The 15,672-nt window shown below is 41.6% G+C and overlaps 3 protein-coding genes across 4 annotated transcripts; all 3 read left to right on the top strand.

Annotated features, from left to right (window-relative positions):
• The first annotated feature begins 1,024 nt into the window (after window positions 1-1,024).
• tx (Helix-loop-helix protein delilah taxi) lies at window positions 1,025-13,730 on the top strand. 2 transcript variants are annotated; one of them, XM_032433744.2, is made up of 3 exons: window positions 1,025-1,292; window positions 1,357-2,519; window positions 12,498-13,730. In XM_032433744.2, exon 3 carries the CDS (start codon window positions 12,498-12,500, stop codon window positions 13,728-13,730), a length of 1,233 nt encoding a protein of 410 aa, XP_032289635.1. In that variant the 5' UTR covers window positions 1,025-1,292; window positions 1,357-2,519. The 2 variants fall into 2 exon arrangements, with proteins under 2 accessions (XP_032289635.1, XP_002053419.2); XM_002053383.4 differs by having other exon boundaries at window positions 1,025-2,519.
• On the top strand, window positions 5,491-7,217 carry LOC6630259 (hexokinase type 2). The gene has a single exon (XM_002053382.4). The coding sequence runs from the start codon at window positions 5,587-5,589 to the stop codon at window positions 6,940-6,942; it is 1,356 nt and encodes a 451-aa protein (XP_002053418.1). The 5' UTR covers window positions 5,491-5,586; the 3' UTR covers window positions 6,943-7,217.
• Window positions 13,731-13,994: 264 nt separating the features above from the next.
• On the top strand, window positions 13,995-15,567 carry Hex-t1 (Hexokinase testis 1). The gene is made up of 2 exons (XM_002053384.4): window positions 13,995-14,100; window positions 14,179-15,567. The coding sequence occupies exon 2, from the start codon at window positions 14,179-14,181 to the stop codon at window positions 15,553-15,555; it is 1,377 nt and encodes a 458-aa protein (XP_002053420.1). The 5' UTR covers window positions 13,995-14,100; the 3' UTR covers window positions 15,556-15,567.
• The last annotated feature ends 105 nt before the right edge of the window (window positions 15,568-15,672 follow it).

Genomic DNA, 15,672 nt, shown 5'->3' with positions numbered 1-15,672 from the left:
CTCAACAAATCGAAATGCCATCACGATATTTCGATAAAATGGTAAATAGAAACAATTTGGAAGCATTAAAAATTAAATTAACAATAAATAAAATAAAATAAAGAAGATAAATATATAGAAATATAAATATATAACCTATAAATAAAACATTCGAAAAGTAAATATTAGGTGGTATGAATAAAATATTTACCGATGTTAGTAAACAAAAAAAAAAAGAGTTTTAAAAAGGCAAAAAAACAATACGCATAAAATAAGAGATAGAATCAAAACCATATTGATATCTACGGCATTAAAATAGCTACAGAAGAAAGAAACGGAAAGGAACGAAAAATTCAGATTGGGTCAGAATCAACGTATCATCCATGACGTTAAGAATAATTTACATTATTAGTACAAAAGTATAACTTAATCTTTTGAAAAACTTTTTCTGCCGGCAATATCAAATTTATTATTAAACTTAGCTATGCATTTAGTATTGATATATCTGTCAATATTACATATTTAATTTCAAATACTGCTCAAATTCTTTATTATGCAACTATTACCTTAATAGCTAAAATATTTCAAGTCAATGAGCAACATACATATTTTGAATTTAGAAATTAAATACAACAAATCTACATTTTAAGTAAGTGTTAACGACTGACCCATTGTGCACTCAAAATGCTTAACACAATAAAGATATTCCATGAACATGGTGGAGATGAATCTATGCGATCATCATTCTGAATAGCTTCTGGTTAGGTTTTAAAGAAATCAGCAGTGTGTATTAGGTTGAAAATCTGACTGAAAAAGAGTGGAATATAGTCAAAAATAATAATGTTTGACTGATATATAAATGCAGCGTCTCGACATACATAAAAAATTAGTAATAAATTTAAATAAATAATTGCCTGGCAATATTAGATCATACCCAGAGCGCTGCCCAAACAGACAAATCTCAGAGAACACTCAAACGAAATAAACTCAACTCGAAATGAAAACGAAAATTGAACACGAATATCAAAAGTGTAAACGAAAAAGTCACTCAAGAGCAGCAGATCCGACCGAACCGACCGGCCTGCCAACGCAGAGACACCCACACAAGCCGAGTGATTTGAGTGGGTGAGTGGGTGAGTGCGAGTGTGGAACGAGTGGAGAGTACCAAGAACTGGTTTGCTGTTGCTCAGCGGGATTTGGGCTTCAATGACTCTGTGTTGGCGTTGGCGAGCAGCGATCTCGACGGTGGCAGTGGGCTTAGCGGTTTGTTGGTCGGCTGTGGAGCTGGCTCGCTTCATCTCGTAGTCGTATCTGTAAGATACAAACGTAAAGTGCTGCTTTTTAATGCCGCATTTCATTCATTGATCGTTTCAATAGCACGCCGCACGCTCAGCGCATCAGACAAGTGCCGGTCCCGGGTTCCCGTAGCATGTTCTGTGTGGGCATCCGTATCAGCCACAACAACAACAACAACAACAAATACAACAATAACAACAACAACTGAAGCCCGTCTCAGGCCCAGTAAGCCAATTCAGACGTCGCGTTGGCTTGGCTAACGGAGTCAGAGCCAAGTGCTGCCCAGCATAGACGCACACAACTGAGTGGACGACATTGACGGGTGACAACGACGACGACGACAATCGCTGCTGCTTAGTGCATAACGAACAGGCGCAGCAAGCGGACGCAGCACGTCGAATACGGAGACGCAGACGCACCTTTCTCCAAGCAGCAGCAACGGCGGCGGGCCGTGTATTTTTGTGCGCCATCTCGGGTTATTGGATACAGATACATAGATACACAGCCGCAGCGCGCGTACTCACGGATATTTTTAGCAGCCGGCCGCGCGCGCACACACACACACAAACAATCGCGCGCACACACATCCATACACAGTTGCAGGCACGCTGCTGACACACGCGGCTCGCACGTTTTTGGAAAAACTGTTCTTCGAGGCTTTTCCTACATACAGTTGCAGCGCGTATCCAACTGATATTCTTCGAAGTCTGCGCAAACAAAAATAAAAAACTAACAACAAACTAAAGATATAATTTGTCTCAAAATATAAGCAACATAAAACGAGTCTTGCTAGGCAAGTTTGAGGAAATAAAAAGAATTTATTCGGAAGAAAAAACAAAAACCAAAACAAAATCACTTTTATTGTGTTAATCTGCCAAAATGTATGTATGAGGCAAGCGTTAATTTAAAATAAAGTCACAAAACAAAAAAAAAAAAACAAAAAAAAAAACAAGCCGACAGAAAAATGCAAAACAAAATTGTATGACTAATTAGCTGATGCTGTGGAATTTAAATTGAGTCGAATATGTTTTCGCATTCTCACAATGTCTGTGGGTTAACTTTAATGAAGCTAAAATTCAAATAAAATAAAAACAAATACCATTAAAAGTGTTAAAAAGTGTTGAAGTGTTCTCAGTTCCAAACTTAAAATATATTTTCAAAAAACTCAAAGCTACAACAAAATCAACAGCTAACAGCGGCAGCCGAGCAGCTCACACAATTTTTGGATTTATGAAATCAAAAAGGTAAATAAATATGTACATATCTCATATGTTGTTAGTGTTGTTTTCGTTGTTGTATCAATAAAAATAGACAAGACATGAAATAAGAAGCAGGCAGCAACTGGGGGGAGCTGCCCGGAGAGGCGACCCCGGGGCTTGCCGCAGCAGCAAGCGACGCATTTATTTGCCCAAGGTGTTGAAAAGTTTTGGTCCGTTGAGGTTGGGCTGGGGCCAGGCAACTTGTCAACAGCTTTAAATGTACCACCCCCTCCTCTGGGCCCAAGCAGACCTCTTGTTTTGCGTGCCCTTCATGAACTTTATTGGGTTAACATGGCGCAAGGCGAAAACTTCCACTCAATTGAATACAATTTTGGCAAAGAATTGCCCAAAGACAATAAATTTCAATTAATGCATCAGCAGCTGTGACTCAAGGCATATCGATTTTTGTTGTACTATTTTAAGCATTATTTACTGCACATCACCTCTGCCAATTGGTCTGATCAATCATTATTTGAAAATAGAAATTTATTCGATTTGCCGCTGCTCATATTCAGTTTCTTATGGCTTATTAATGACTTTTACTCGATTTTCTTCGGTTTGTAAACAAACATTCAGGCATTTTTATGAACACATATACCATAGAGATAAACAGATAACAGATGAAGATTTTCATGATGAGAAAATGCATGGTTGGTAAACACCTCAAATTATTTATATGAATCGATTTATTGATGAACATTTCATTTATCACAAATATTTGTATGTATTTTTATAATTTATATAAAACTTGCATTCAAGAAAAATGCTCTAAATCAATCTTAACACGAATTTAACTAAGCACATAATTAAGCGAATTAATGCATATATTTAAAAATCATGAGTATTGTTTCAATTATTATTAGTTATTCGTAAAGCAGGCCTATCTTAGGCATGCGAAGATTTGATACCCTTGCAGACCCAACCTTTTCATAATAGTCATAGTACTTTGCCCGTATCTAAGAAGGATAGGAAGAATAGGTAATGGCGAAAATGTTTTCTATACAAAAACCTACTTTTTGATCGTTCCTATGGCAGCTGTATGATATAGTGGTCCGATCTAAATAGGATTTCGCATAGAAGCATAGTAAAACTAATAAATGATGAATTCGGTCAAGATATCATGAAAAACAACAACATTATTCATACATACTTTATGGGGTCGGAGATGTCTTTTTCTATGCCTTATACATTTCACGACAGAATTATAGTTCCGTCTGCAAGGTTATTAAAAAAAATACCTGGATAAACAGACCCTGGCACCATGACCCAATTATGTGTTCGACATGGGAACAGCTGTTGTTATCTTTACCTCGGCGAAAAAACAAATGGAAATTGGTCAAAGCAAATGAAACCAAATCTGTCAAAAATCGTACAAATAAAAAAAATTAATTGGTAATACAAAAGCACACAGTACCACAAGAGGGAGAGAGAGAGGTAGAGACAGAGAGGCGGAGAGACATTGCTATCTCGTATATGAACACAAGCATATCACACATACGCAATGTGTGCCAATTTTAATAAACAAACTCAACTTAAATGGAAAATCAAACAAATTCAAGCGAAGCATGCCAACAAAAAAAAACAACATAGAAATGGCAACAAGCCACCCAGCACAACAACAACAAAAGCCATAAAACAAAAATCGAAAGATGCAAAAAACAGCAAAGAAAACAAAGATTTAAAATCAGAAGCCCGCCGCAAGCAGACTAAAAATAAAATCAGCCCAACGGCAGCGCACACGAGGTGCAAATGGAAGCAGGGACGCAGGCAGAGTGCTGAAGGGAAACAATAAAAGCGGCCACATGCAACTGGCAACAGCACGAGACAGCAACAACAACTACATCAACAACAACAACAACGACAGTCGCATTAAGTCCAAGAAGAAGCAGCAGATTTCTGATGCTTTCCACAAAAAGCAAATAAGGAATCAGAAATCGAAAAAAAGAAAAGAGAAGAAACTTGCATACAATAAAAACTAATTTTAGAGCTGGGGCAAAAAAAAAAAATAAAAAAAATCGGACTCAGTCAGACTTTTCACAGACTTGCACAATGCGAGGGCTGTTACTAACATTAGGCTAAATATCAAATCCAAATAAATTATAAATTATTTCCCATTATTAAAAGAAAAATATAGTCGGTCTATAAAAAACTTGTTTCTGGAAAGAAGCCTGATGTCGAGTTAATAATATAAGATTATTATTTAAGTTTTATATCTTAACTTCAAAATATAAATTATTCAATATATTAATGCATGGAAACTTGTGAAAACAATATATTGCAGACTTATTCCATTCTATTATATGTATTTAAAATCTATAAAAAAAAAATGTTTCTAAGCACAAAGATCCAAGAAACTCTCTGCCTCGTCTCATTGCTCTTTGCTTGTCCAGCCGATTAATAATTACAGTTTTTCTCGCATATTTACTGCATTTTTTCCAACAGACGCTTCATTTTCCATCCAACCACTACCGACTGCCCTCTTTCTCACAGCTCCGCTCCCACATACCCCGCATCCAAACTTTTGTGGCGTGCAGACAAGCGTGCAGAAAAAAAGTTCTAAATTTAATGGCTACACCTAAAAATGCAGAGACTGTAACCGGGGCTCGCGGGTGCTCGCCAGCATTTTCAAGAGCACTTTGAATAGACTCCCTGAAACGACAAGAAAAAACCTCGAATTGTAACTCGCCCTGTGCCGATTGTGCCCCTTCACAACTCAACGCACGCACAGCGCGTCTTTTTTTGACCTTGTTGTTGTTGCACGGGAATGTTAGGCCTTGTAAGCCGGTCAAAACAGAATTTAATTTGAAAAATGATTGCTGAAGGTATTTATAGAATGTAGGTAGCTTGTGCACACACATACGGCGGTAACTGTGCCATGGCAGGCGCGCAGGCGCAGCAAGCGAAAGCTCCTAGGGATCTGGGCTTCTGTTGTGCCCATTTGAAAACTTGAATTTTAATTCAGTTTTCCAAACAACTCGAAACTCGACTCATCAACAAATTCTAAATTTTTGTTTGCCAGCTGTGCGCCCCGCTCCTTGGCAGATTTTTAAGAATGGCTTCGCCACAGCAAGAATTCCCGGAAGCCTATGAGATCTGTAAGCAGTTCACGCTAACCGAAGACCAGATGTTCGAGGTTGTTGATCGTCTGACCAAAGAAATTGAAATGGGCCTACGGAAAGAAACAAATTTACGTTCCACGGTGAAATGCTATATTACGTACGTACAGGATGTACCCTCAGGCAAGGAGCGGGGCAAGTATCTAGCCCTGGATCTGGGGGGTTCGAATTTTCGTGTTTTATTGGTTGATCTTAAAAGCCAAACAGATGTTGATATTCAGTCTAAGAGCTTTGTCCTGGGCAAGAATCTACTGACTGGCTCGGGTAAAAGACTTTTTGATTATATCGCTGAGTGCCTGGCCGAATTTTGCATAGAGCAAAGAATTGCATGGGATAATCTGCCATTGGGCTTTACATTTTCGTTTCCATGCAAACAGACGGCCATTAACAAGGGCGTCTTGGTCAACTGGTCAAAGGGCTTTAAATGCCCAGACGTTGTTGGCCATAATGTTGTCCAAATGCTGCAACAGGCAATTGATAGCCGTCTCGATCTCAGAGTTAGGGTAGTTGCCATACTAAGCGATACGACGGGAACCCTGATGGCTTGCGCCCAAAGGCAACCCAACTGCCGCATTGGTCTGATTGTGGGCAATGTCTGCAATGCCTGCTATATAGAGAAAACGGAAAATACCGAAATGTTTCAGAGATATCAGACTAGCCGTAAGCGGAACATGATTGTCAACTGTGAGTGGGGATCCTTTGGAGACAATGGCGTTTTGGACTTCATACGCACATCCTACGATAAATCTATGGACCAGCTAACGCCCGATCCAATGATGCAAACCTTTGACAAGTGCATCTCTGGCGTGTATCTAGGCGAAATAGTGCGTCAAATCGTACTGGATCTAATGAAGAAAAATGTCATTTTCAAGGGTCTCATGTCGCAGGCCATCCAGACGGAATGGAAATTCGAGTCTCGCTTTATAGCTGAGATTGAGTCAGAGCCCTTTGGCCAGTACCGCAGTACCGCCATGGTCCTGAATAGCCTGGGGATCCGAACATGCAACGAGAAGGATCTCGCCTGTCTGCGGTATATCTGTGAGTCGGTAACAAGGCGTTCAGCTCAGCTCGTGGCCTGCGGGCTCGTTTGTCTGATCAGAAAGATGAATGTCTGCAAGTCGTCAGTAGGTATTGATGGTGGAATGTATCGCTATCATCCGAATTACCATAGGCTCCTAATTGAGAACATGAACATTTTGCTTAAGTGCTCAGCTGAATACGAACTAGTTCTATCCGAGGATGGCTCAGGGCGCGGTGCGGCTCTAGTAGCTGCCATCTACTCATGCAAATGAATTGCAATTCTCGACATCAATTACGTTAAGAATCCTTACAGCGGCTAATGATCGTAGAAACGGGTTAATCAATATCGCAATGATTGCCTGCGCCCACAGGCCATCCAAGTGCCGCATTAGCCTGAGTGTGGGCAATGCCTGCTATATGAAGAAAACAGAGAACACCAAAATGATACAGAGGTATCCTGTCACAGGCCATTCAGACAGAGTTGAAGTTCGAGTCTCGCAGAGATTGATTCAAGCCCGCTTGGTCAATACCGCAATATTGCCATGGTCCTGAATAACCTGCGATACATGTGCGAGACAGTAACAACGCGTTCCGCGCACCTCGTGGCCGGCGGGCTCGTCTGTCTGATCAGAAAGATGAATGTCTGCAACTTGGCAGTGGGTATTGATGGTGGAATGTATATACGTTATCAACCGAATAACCATAAGCTGCTTATTGACAATATGGAAATGTTGAAGTGATGATGAAATGCTTAAATTTGTTAAGGATCCTAACAGCGATTAAGGATCGTAAAATTTATCCAATTTCAGATCTGTCACTTTATTTGAAAAATGTTCAACAAGTATTGCCAATATGATGCATTCCACTTGATTTTCTGAAATCGCCAGTTAATATTTTTTTTTTTTTTTTGACAAAATATAAAAAATAAATTATCATTAAAATAATCATACTATTTTTTTCACACTGTTAGAACTTAACCTGGGGAGTCCATGGTAATCGCTCAGGACTTATAGCTTCACTTAAGTTGAATTATTGTTTTGGAAATCTAATGAACGAATTTAACTTATTACTATGTCATTTCAGATTAAAGCAGTATTTGTTTTATGTTAGACAATTAGCCAGTCGATATTCAATGTGCTCCATTTTTAATTAACAATTCCTTTAAAACCATTTTTCGATTTTCTTATATATTTGGCTTAGTTTACCCAAGCGAACGCTTCATATCCATTTCGTGCCAACTTCCAGCCCCCAGCCACACTCTGTGGCATGCAGACATGCGTGCAAAAAACAGTTCCGAATGCATTGACTACCCCCTGAAAATGCAGCTATTACAAGTGGGGGACAGGCAGAGGTCCGCTGGAGGGCAGTTTCAAGTGCACTTTAGACAGACAACTGCTCCCTGCAGCGCCCAAAAAAAAACAAAAACCAAAAAAAAAGAAAAAATACACTCACAGAAAACCGAACGTAGAACAATTTTATAGCCCCGCCCTGTCCCTTTATGGCTGGGTGCACGCACGGCGCGCCTTTTGTCTAGTTTACTGTTGCTGCATGGGAAATTTAGGCCGGGTGAGCGGGAAAAGGGCGAAATGTTGGTCGTGTATATTTGTTGTCTGCGCATTTCAATTGGTTTCGCATTGTGCCAGCGCGTAATTGAAAACTTAAGCAGCAACCGTAAAGCGACGCGCGCTTCCAATTTGGCAATCAACAAGCGAGAAAGTACAAAAGCCAGCGCCGCATCCTGTGGAGCTGCCTACACATCCTGTGGCCGGCCACGCCCACGCAGGCCACATTTAGCAGTGTGTTGAAGAACATTCATTAGCCGCGAGTATCTTTAATCGCATGCAATTTGTACAGCCAACACACGGAACTTGCTAATTTTCACGTCGTTTTGGCGCCAAAAGCAACCGCATGAAACGGCCGAGCAAACGCTTCTCGGCAGAAGGTTGTCAGGTTGTCCGGTTAGGTTGAAGGGGGGGGGTCAGCCGCGAAGGTGCAGTGCTCTTAATTGCAGCTTGTTTCTTGCATGTCGCGTAAACTTTTTGTGCACCTACTTACAATTACACGCCCCTCATGACCTATAGCTGTAGGGTATATCAACTTTATAAGCTCGCAGAATGCCTTTTACCAAGTGCGGCAGGACGAGAGTTTTTAAGAATATATATATAAAAAAAAGCATAAATCAGAGATATATGCAACTATATGTTTCCATCTCTCATGAGAATCCAGCCTGTACTCTCACTTAAATGTATTTTATTCAGGTGTAAAAGGTTTGGAAAATATTCTGCTATTCTCAAACTTAATGAGCAATATCTTTTAATATTACTCAGTGCTTTTCAATATCTCGACAATATTTACTTTATAATTAATTAACTATAATTAAAACTCATTTGTGGGCCGCACCTCAGCGAATCCCCGTTAATTGGGCAGGCATTCTTTTACATCTGTGTGCTATATATCTTAGTTTTGATTAAATATTTAGTTAAATGTTCAATAACCACATTATTTTTCTATTCCATTGTTATTTCTTTGGGCAATTTTGCTAAAGATCATTCAACAGTCGTTGGCTTTTCTTTATTGGGCCAGGTTTCCATGCAACGAACGTCGCGTGGCAAAAATTAATTGCCATGTAAATCGCGAGGGCAGCAAACAGAAATCAAAGCAGACACGAACAGAGCAAAGTGAATTCTTTTCAGAACGTGCTGAAAGTGGCGAACTTTGAGGCAATGTTGCAACTTAAACACGAAGATTACATAGGAAGCGAGTAGTTAGGGCATTAGCATTAGCATTAGTTGGTTGGCAATTCGTCCGATATATTAACTTAGAACAGATCTCTCACACAGCCTAGTCTGGGTGTTATTGCGCGATTAACGGTAAATGTTGAAAAGTGCCTTGGCTGTGCGAGAGACAGCAATCAATAAACAACAACAAAAACAACTTGTTTTAAGCCACGAATCTCTTGGAATGGTCAAAGCTATGCAACAAGTGCCAGCAACTGGGCAAGTCGATTCCAACTGAGACTGGGCCGCGCCGGTTAAGACTCAGTACAAGAATCTGCTGCCAATTTTGGCAATCTGCACTAAATTGTCCATTTATGTGAACCTGACATGGACACACGATCTCTCTCTCTCTCTCTCTCTCTCTCTCTCTCTCTCGCTCTCTCTTTCCGTTGAGACGTTGTTTGCAATCAATCTCCGCAGATTTACACCTCTCCACGGCCTGAGAGCTGGCTATTTATGAGGCCAAGGTGCAATCCAAGCACCAGGCAAGGGCGTTAGCATTCGACATTTTGTTTAGGCGGTGGCAACTTGTTGTTGCTGTTGTTGTTGATGACGCCGTGACGGGCTTCAAGTTACATTTAATGTAACTTAATTCTTGCATTAAAATGTATTCATTAAAAGCTGCCATTTGCCTGCCGTTACTCACGTCTCTTGATGTTGTTCTTATTGTTGTTGTTGTTGTTGTTGTTTCGGCCGCAACCGCAGGAAAAACAAAATAAATAAATAAATAGAATAAAAAGCTTGTGGTAAAAGTCATGCAAAATATTTAGTACAGTTAACCTACCGCAAAAATTCAAACAAGATATAAAAGCAACAAACTTTCTCAACAACATTGTTGCTAGAGTTGATTGTTGAGCAAACATTTAAAGACAACTTTTCAATGTTCACTTCAGCCAACAAAAACACATCACATGTGAGAGTTTCGTGGAAAGATTTTAATTTGGTAATTCAAGCGTGGAAAAGGTGATTGCTAGATCTAAAAATAAATAAGTAATTTTATCTTTTGATTTACTTTTTATTAAAGATAGAAATTATCTTGAAAAGAATAATTTTGAATTGTTTACAAACAGATTAAATTACATTGTTAAATAACTTTTATTTATTGCTTAATATGTCCAAGATATGATTGAATTTTTTTGTGCTAGCACGACAATACTCCTTATAACCTGTACCCGTTTGAAAATTGATCATATTAAAGGGTGTATCGGTTTTGTTCAAATGTATACAATAGTTGGAATTAGGAATGTCCGACTGCATAAAGTACATATATATATGCTTGATCTGGACGACGAACTGAGTCGATTTGCCTTCTGTGTGAAAGCGTCGATGTCAGAAACTACTTATAAAGATCTGAGACTGCAAAATTTTATAACGCACGCAAAACTTTTTGTCCTAACTGACAGACCTACTGACTTAGTTACTGACTGATTGTTGATCAACGCACATCCCAAACCGTAAGAGCTAGGAAGCTGAAATTTTCACTGAATTACCTTATTTGATAAGGGTTTCAGTAGATTCCACCCGCAAGTATCGAAAAATGTATGAAACTTTTTTGTTTACCATTCGATCGGTCTGAATCTCACTTTTAAAAAAATATGTTCAAATTCATAGATTTACTTAAAAATGCATCCCACCCTGGTGGAAATGGGTGTCAAAGATTTGGTGGGTGACATTTCGTGCTCAAATTAATTTCCAAAGATCTATATGAATACTCATTTGGGACGTGTTTCACACTTTTCGCAAAATCTAAACTTCTTCGGTAGAAATGCGATTTAAAGATTTTTTGATCTGTCCAATTTGGTTAAAACTTATTTTCAAAGCTCTACATAAAAACTTATTGAATACGTGTTTGGAAAATTCCACCCGCACCAGTGGTAAATTGGCGGAAAACGCTTGTGTGAAAGATATTTGTTATCTTTTAAAGCTTTTTGAGAAAACGTATTTTATACATGCCACGGGCAAGGACGGGTTATACCCGCCAGTCGTCCTATATGCATATATATATATATATATATATATATATATATATATATATATATATATAAGTATATAGAGCCGTGCCCTTTTTTTTTTGTTTTTATTTTTCACATATTTTATATCGTATATTTGTTCTTAGAATTAGTTTAAAAAAAATACATATGTATATCCATATACATAAACATATACAGGGTATCTTCTATCACTTACGACTCGACTAAAGAACTCCTGATTGTTTTGATATTAAATCTGAATATTAAAATGCGTTGCTTTGCCAATTATTTCGGTAGGCATGGTATTATTTTTGGACACGCCTCTTTCAATAGACTGATTGTGCCTCTAATTTGATAGGCACTCGTCAATTGCGCAACGATTAAGATTAAGATCATGTGTCTGGTCTTGTGAGATATTTGCAATGAGCTGCAGCCGCGTTGCAAGTGCCACAGCTGGCACCTTGAGGCAACCTTATTAGGATTAACAACGCCAACCACTGACGAATCATTTTCGCTTTGTCCGTTTCTGGGACATGTGCATGAGTCAGGCTCGAGAATGAATATTTAAGCCATTCGCCAGATAAGCTCATGGCTAGTTTATATTTGATGAGTTTCATTTGCAATTGCGCAAGGCAGCGCATAATTGTAGAATTGGAAAATATTTGGTTTTAATGAAGTCCAAATTGGAAAAGCTGAACCCTGCCTAAGAATAAATTTGTTTATGACTTTTTGGTTGATGCGTTTTTCGGCTTCAGTGGGTTTTACGACGGCGACATGGAGGAAGCGCCCACACCACACCACCACACGGCACCACTACTGCGACTTCAATGCGCAGCAATTTGAACCGTTTACGGAAGTTAGCGGGTGGGTTAGACAAGTTACGCTCCATTGGTTTGGCCCGTTCCCAAGTGGATTTCGATGGAGCAGCATTTTTGGGCGATTCAAACAAATTGTTAATTGCTTTTGATTGCTGGTGCGGCACAGCCCACGCCTGCTTCCAAGCAGGCAGCCGCCCAAAACATAACCAATCAATTGAAATCCATGACTGACTCGAACTTTCACTCTTGAACGTCTTTGCAGATGAAATCCAGCACATGCGAGCTGCACAACTACGCGGACTTGGACATGGAGCCAGACAGCGTTCAGCCGAAGGCGGACTCGCGCAAGCGCAAGGCCGCCACAACGCCGGGCAGTCGACGTGGCGAAAAGTATTCGTTGCGTCAAAAGCGACAGAAGCGCCTGCCCGGCGATCTTTTCGAGACGGCGCCTGCGCCTGCCGCAGAGCTGCAGTCGGCAGCGACACCCGCTGCCAAGGCCAAGGCGAAAAGCTCGACCAAAACGAAAGCACCGCCGCTGAGCAAGTATCGCCGCAAGACGGCCAACGCCAGGGAGCGCACACGCATGCGCGAGATCAACATGGCCTTCGAGCAGCTGCGCCACTGCGTGCCGCAGTCTATTACGGGTGAGGATGCTGCCAATACCAACGAGAAGCTAACCAAGATAACGACGCTGCGGCTGGCCATGAAGTACATTGGCATGCTGAGTGAATCGCTGCAGGATCCCAGCTACGAGAGTGAGTTTTTGGTCGAATGTCTGCGCGAGAGCGCTAACCGGGAGGCGCATGTTGGCCTGGATACCGAGCCAGAGCTGGATTTCGAACTAGAGGTGGAAGCTAAGCCGCCTGTCAAATCCAAAAAGAATCCAGCCAAGGCCAGCAAAAAGACGCCCGCCAAGCGACAGAGCAAACAGTCGAAGGCAGACATAGCAGCAGCCACGCCCACAACGGCAATTACTACAAGCGCGCCAAGCAGCTCGCCGGAATCGTGTTATGCCTCCTCCTCCGTGGGCTCGCCCGCCTTTTGTGTGGCCGCCTGTTCGCCTAGCTCGGCATATGCGTCGCTGTCCTCAGCCGCCTCTAGTAGCTGTAGCAGCAGCGGCAGCGTCCATGGAAGTGCGGCTCTGGACGCGGACAGCTTGCTGGGCATGCAGGCGCTGAGCGAGCTCAACACATTGCTGCTGGAGTCGGATAGTGATTCGCTGCACTGCCTCAATAGTAGCTACCATCCTGATCTGCTGACGTCTGCAAGCTCTGTGCTGCCTTCACGTGGCGATTTGCCTATATCGATGAATTTGCCACTGGACAAGCCAGATGTGGAGCTAAGCTTGCGACTGTTGGACCACTCGACGGACTCCTTTGACTTTGCCAGCGATCAGCAGCCCTCGGCGTGCATCAGCCCTCTGGCCACACTGGACAGCTTTCATCCGTTCTCGGATCTGCTGCATAGCGAGTTTCCGGATATATTTCTCACGTGACCAGCACAGCAGGCAGTCTGTTAGTTTATTGAATACTTAATAATTATTGATAATTAGAGTTTGTTAATTGCTGCGTTTAAGTTTAACCTAGTTTTATAGTTGCGCGATCACCTAACCTCACTTAAGCTATAGCCGCGGAATTCATCGTGTCATAGCAGTCAGGCAGGCAACTGCATATTCATGCTCATGGACAGTTACAGACAGTCCATGTCCATTTGTTTCTCTCAATAACCAAATTAGTCAACTAAGCATTTTTCTAAAGTATTTTTTTCACACTCTACACTTAAATACAATTTCGAACTGTAAATAAATCACAAATGTTGTTCAATCAAAAATATTATACTCCCCTGAAAAGTCTGGCCCAGAGCCCGTAAATATTATATAAATTTTCAGCGACATTAAGTTAGAATTTCCAATTATTTGTTTATTTATTTATTTTTTCCCAAAGATGCCATATGATCCCGAAACGGACTTTCCCGAGGCGTGGAAGCTATGCAAACCCTTCATGCTCACCGACGACCATCTGCTATCAATCCGGAATTCGATGACCCGCGAGCTACTCAACGGTCTAGGAAGGGACACGCACGACCGCTCGTCGATACCATGTTACCTCAGCTATGTGCAGCATTTGCCAACGGGACGTGAGCGTGGTCGATTTCTTGCGCTTGAGATGTGGCCCACCAATTGCCGCATTATGCTGGTCAAGTTCGGCAGCGAGAAGGACATCTACATGAGCTCAAAGTGCGTCATTGTGCCACATACGATCGCCGCATCGCGTGGCACAACGCTATTCAATTTTCTGGCCCAGAACATTGCGGTCTTTGTAAGGGAGAAAAAGGTTGAGAAGGACAACCTGCCAATGGGCATTGCCTTCGCCTTTGCATTGAACAAGTTGTCCCTGGACGTGGGCATTCTGGTCAGCTGGACCAAGGGATATGGCGCCCAGGGAGCGGTGGGCAAAAATGTGGTACAGCTGCTGCGCAATGCCCTGGACGAGTACAAGGATATTTCGATAAATCTGAATTCCATTATCAACATCGCTGCCGGCTCGCTAATGGCCCTCTCCTGGTCGCAGACCAACTGCAAGATGGGCCTTATCATAGGCACCGTCACAAATGCCGCCTATGTGGAGCAGAGTGTGGAGTGCGAAATGTATGAAGGCGATGCAAGCGTCCCGCTGATGATCATCAACACCGAATGGAACAACTTTGGTTCCAATGGCCACTTGGACTTCATACGCACCGAGTTCGACAAGATTGTCGATGCAGAGTCCAATAATCCAGGCAAAAGGTATTATGAGAAGTGCATCAGCACCCTCTACCTAGGTGAGCTGGTGCGCCTCATTATAGTGCGCCTCATGAATATGGGCGTCATTTTTCGGGAGCACAACCTTGATTATATGGGCATACAGTGGAAAATGGAAATGAAATCGATTATGGCCATCGATTCGGATCCGCCTGATGTTTATGTTAAGGCCCAGGAAGTCATGGACAAGTTCCGCATGCGCAACTGCCAGGAACGCGATTTGGCCACGCTCCGCTTCATCTGCCAAACAGTGAGCACCCGTTCCGCCAAGCTGGTAGCTGCCGGGGTCGCCTGCCTGATCAATCGCATGAATTATGCAAATATTTCGATTGCTGTCGATGGCGGCATTTACCGCCTGTATCCCAGATACCAGGAGGTCCTCAACAAGCATGCCGCAGCTCTAATCAATCCAGACTTAAAGTTTGAAATCACCATCGCACAGGATAGTCCTGGCGTGGGTGCTGCCATCGTAGCTGGTCTAGCATCTTCTCTTAACTTCAGACATTTATCTAAATCGTAGCCTTCAAATCTATTTACGATTATTGATTATCTTCTTATATGTGTATATATAGATTGTTCTTACATATTCCACATTCTTTTTTGACTAATGTCTCGCGAGAAGACAGCGTCTGAACAG

Source organism: Drosophila virilis, chromosome 2 (assembly GCF_030788295.1).
Source record: "Drosophila virilis strain 15010-1051.87 chromosome 2, Dvir_AGI_RSII-ME, whole genome shotgun sequence".
Taxonomy (NCBI): domain Eukaryota; kingdom Metazoa; phylum Arthropoda; class Insecta; order Diptera; family Drosophilidae; genus Drosophila; species Drosophila virilis.
The sequence above is the reverse complement of the archived record's forward strand: the minus strand, read 5'-3'. Positions and strand labels throughout refer to the sequence as shown.

Excerpts from the sequence above, each read along its gene's own strand:
- Hex-t1 (XM_002053384.4), top strand. The coding sequence starts at position 14,179 with ATGCCATATGATCCCGAAACGGACTTTCCCGAGGCGTGGAAGCTATGC.
- LOC6630259 (XM_002053382.4), top strand. The coding sequence starts at position 5,587 with ATGGCTTCGCCACAGCAAGAATTCCCGGAAGCCTATGAGATCTGTAAG.
- tx (XM_032433744.2), top strand. The coding sequence starts at position 12,498 with ATGAAATCCAGCACATGCGAGCTGCACAACTACGCGGACTTGGACATG.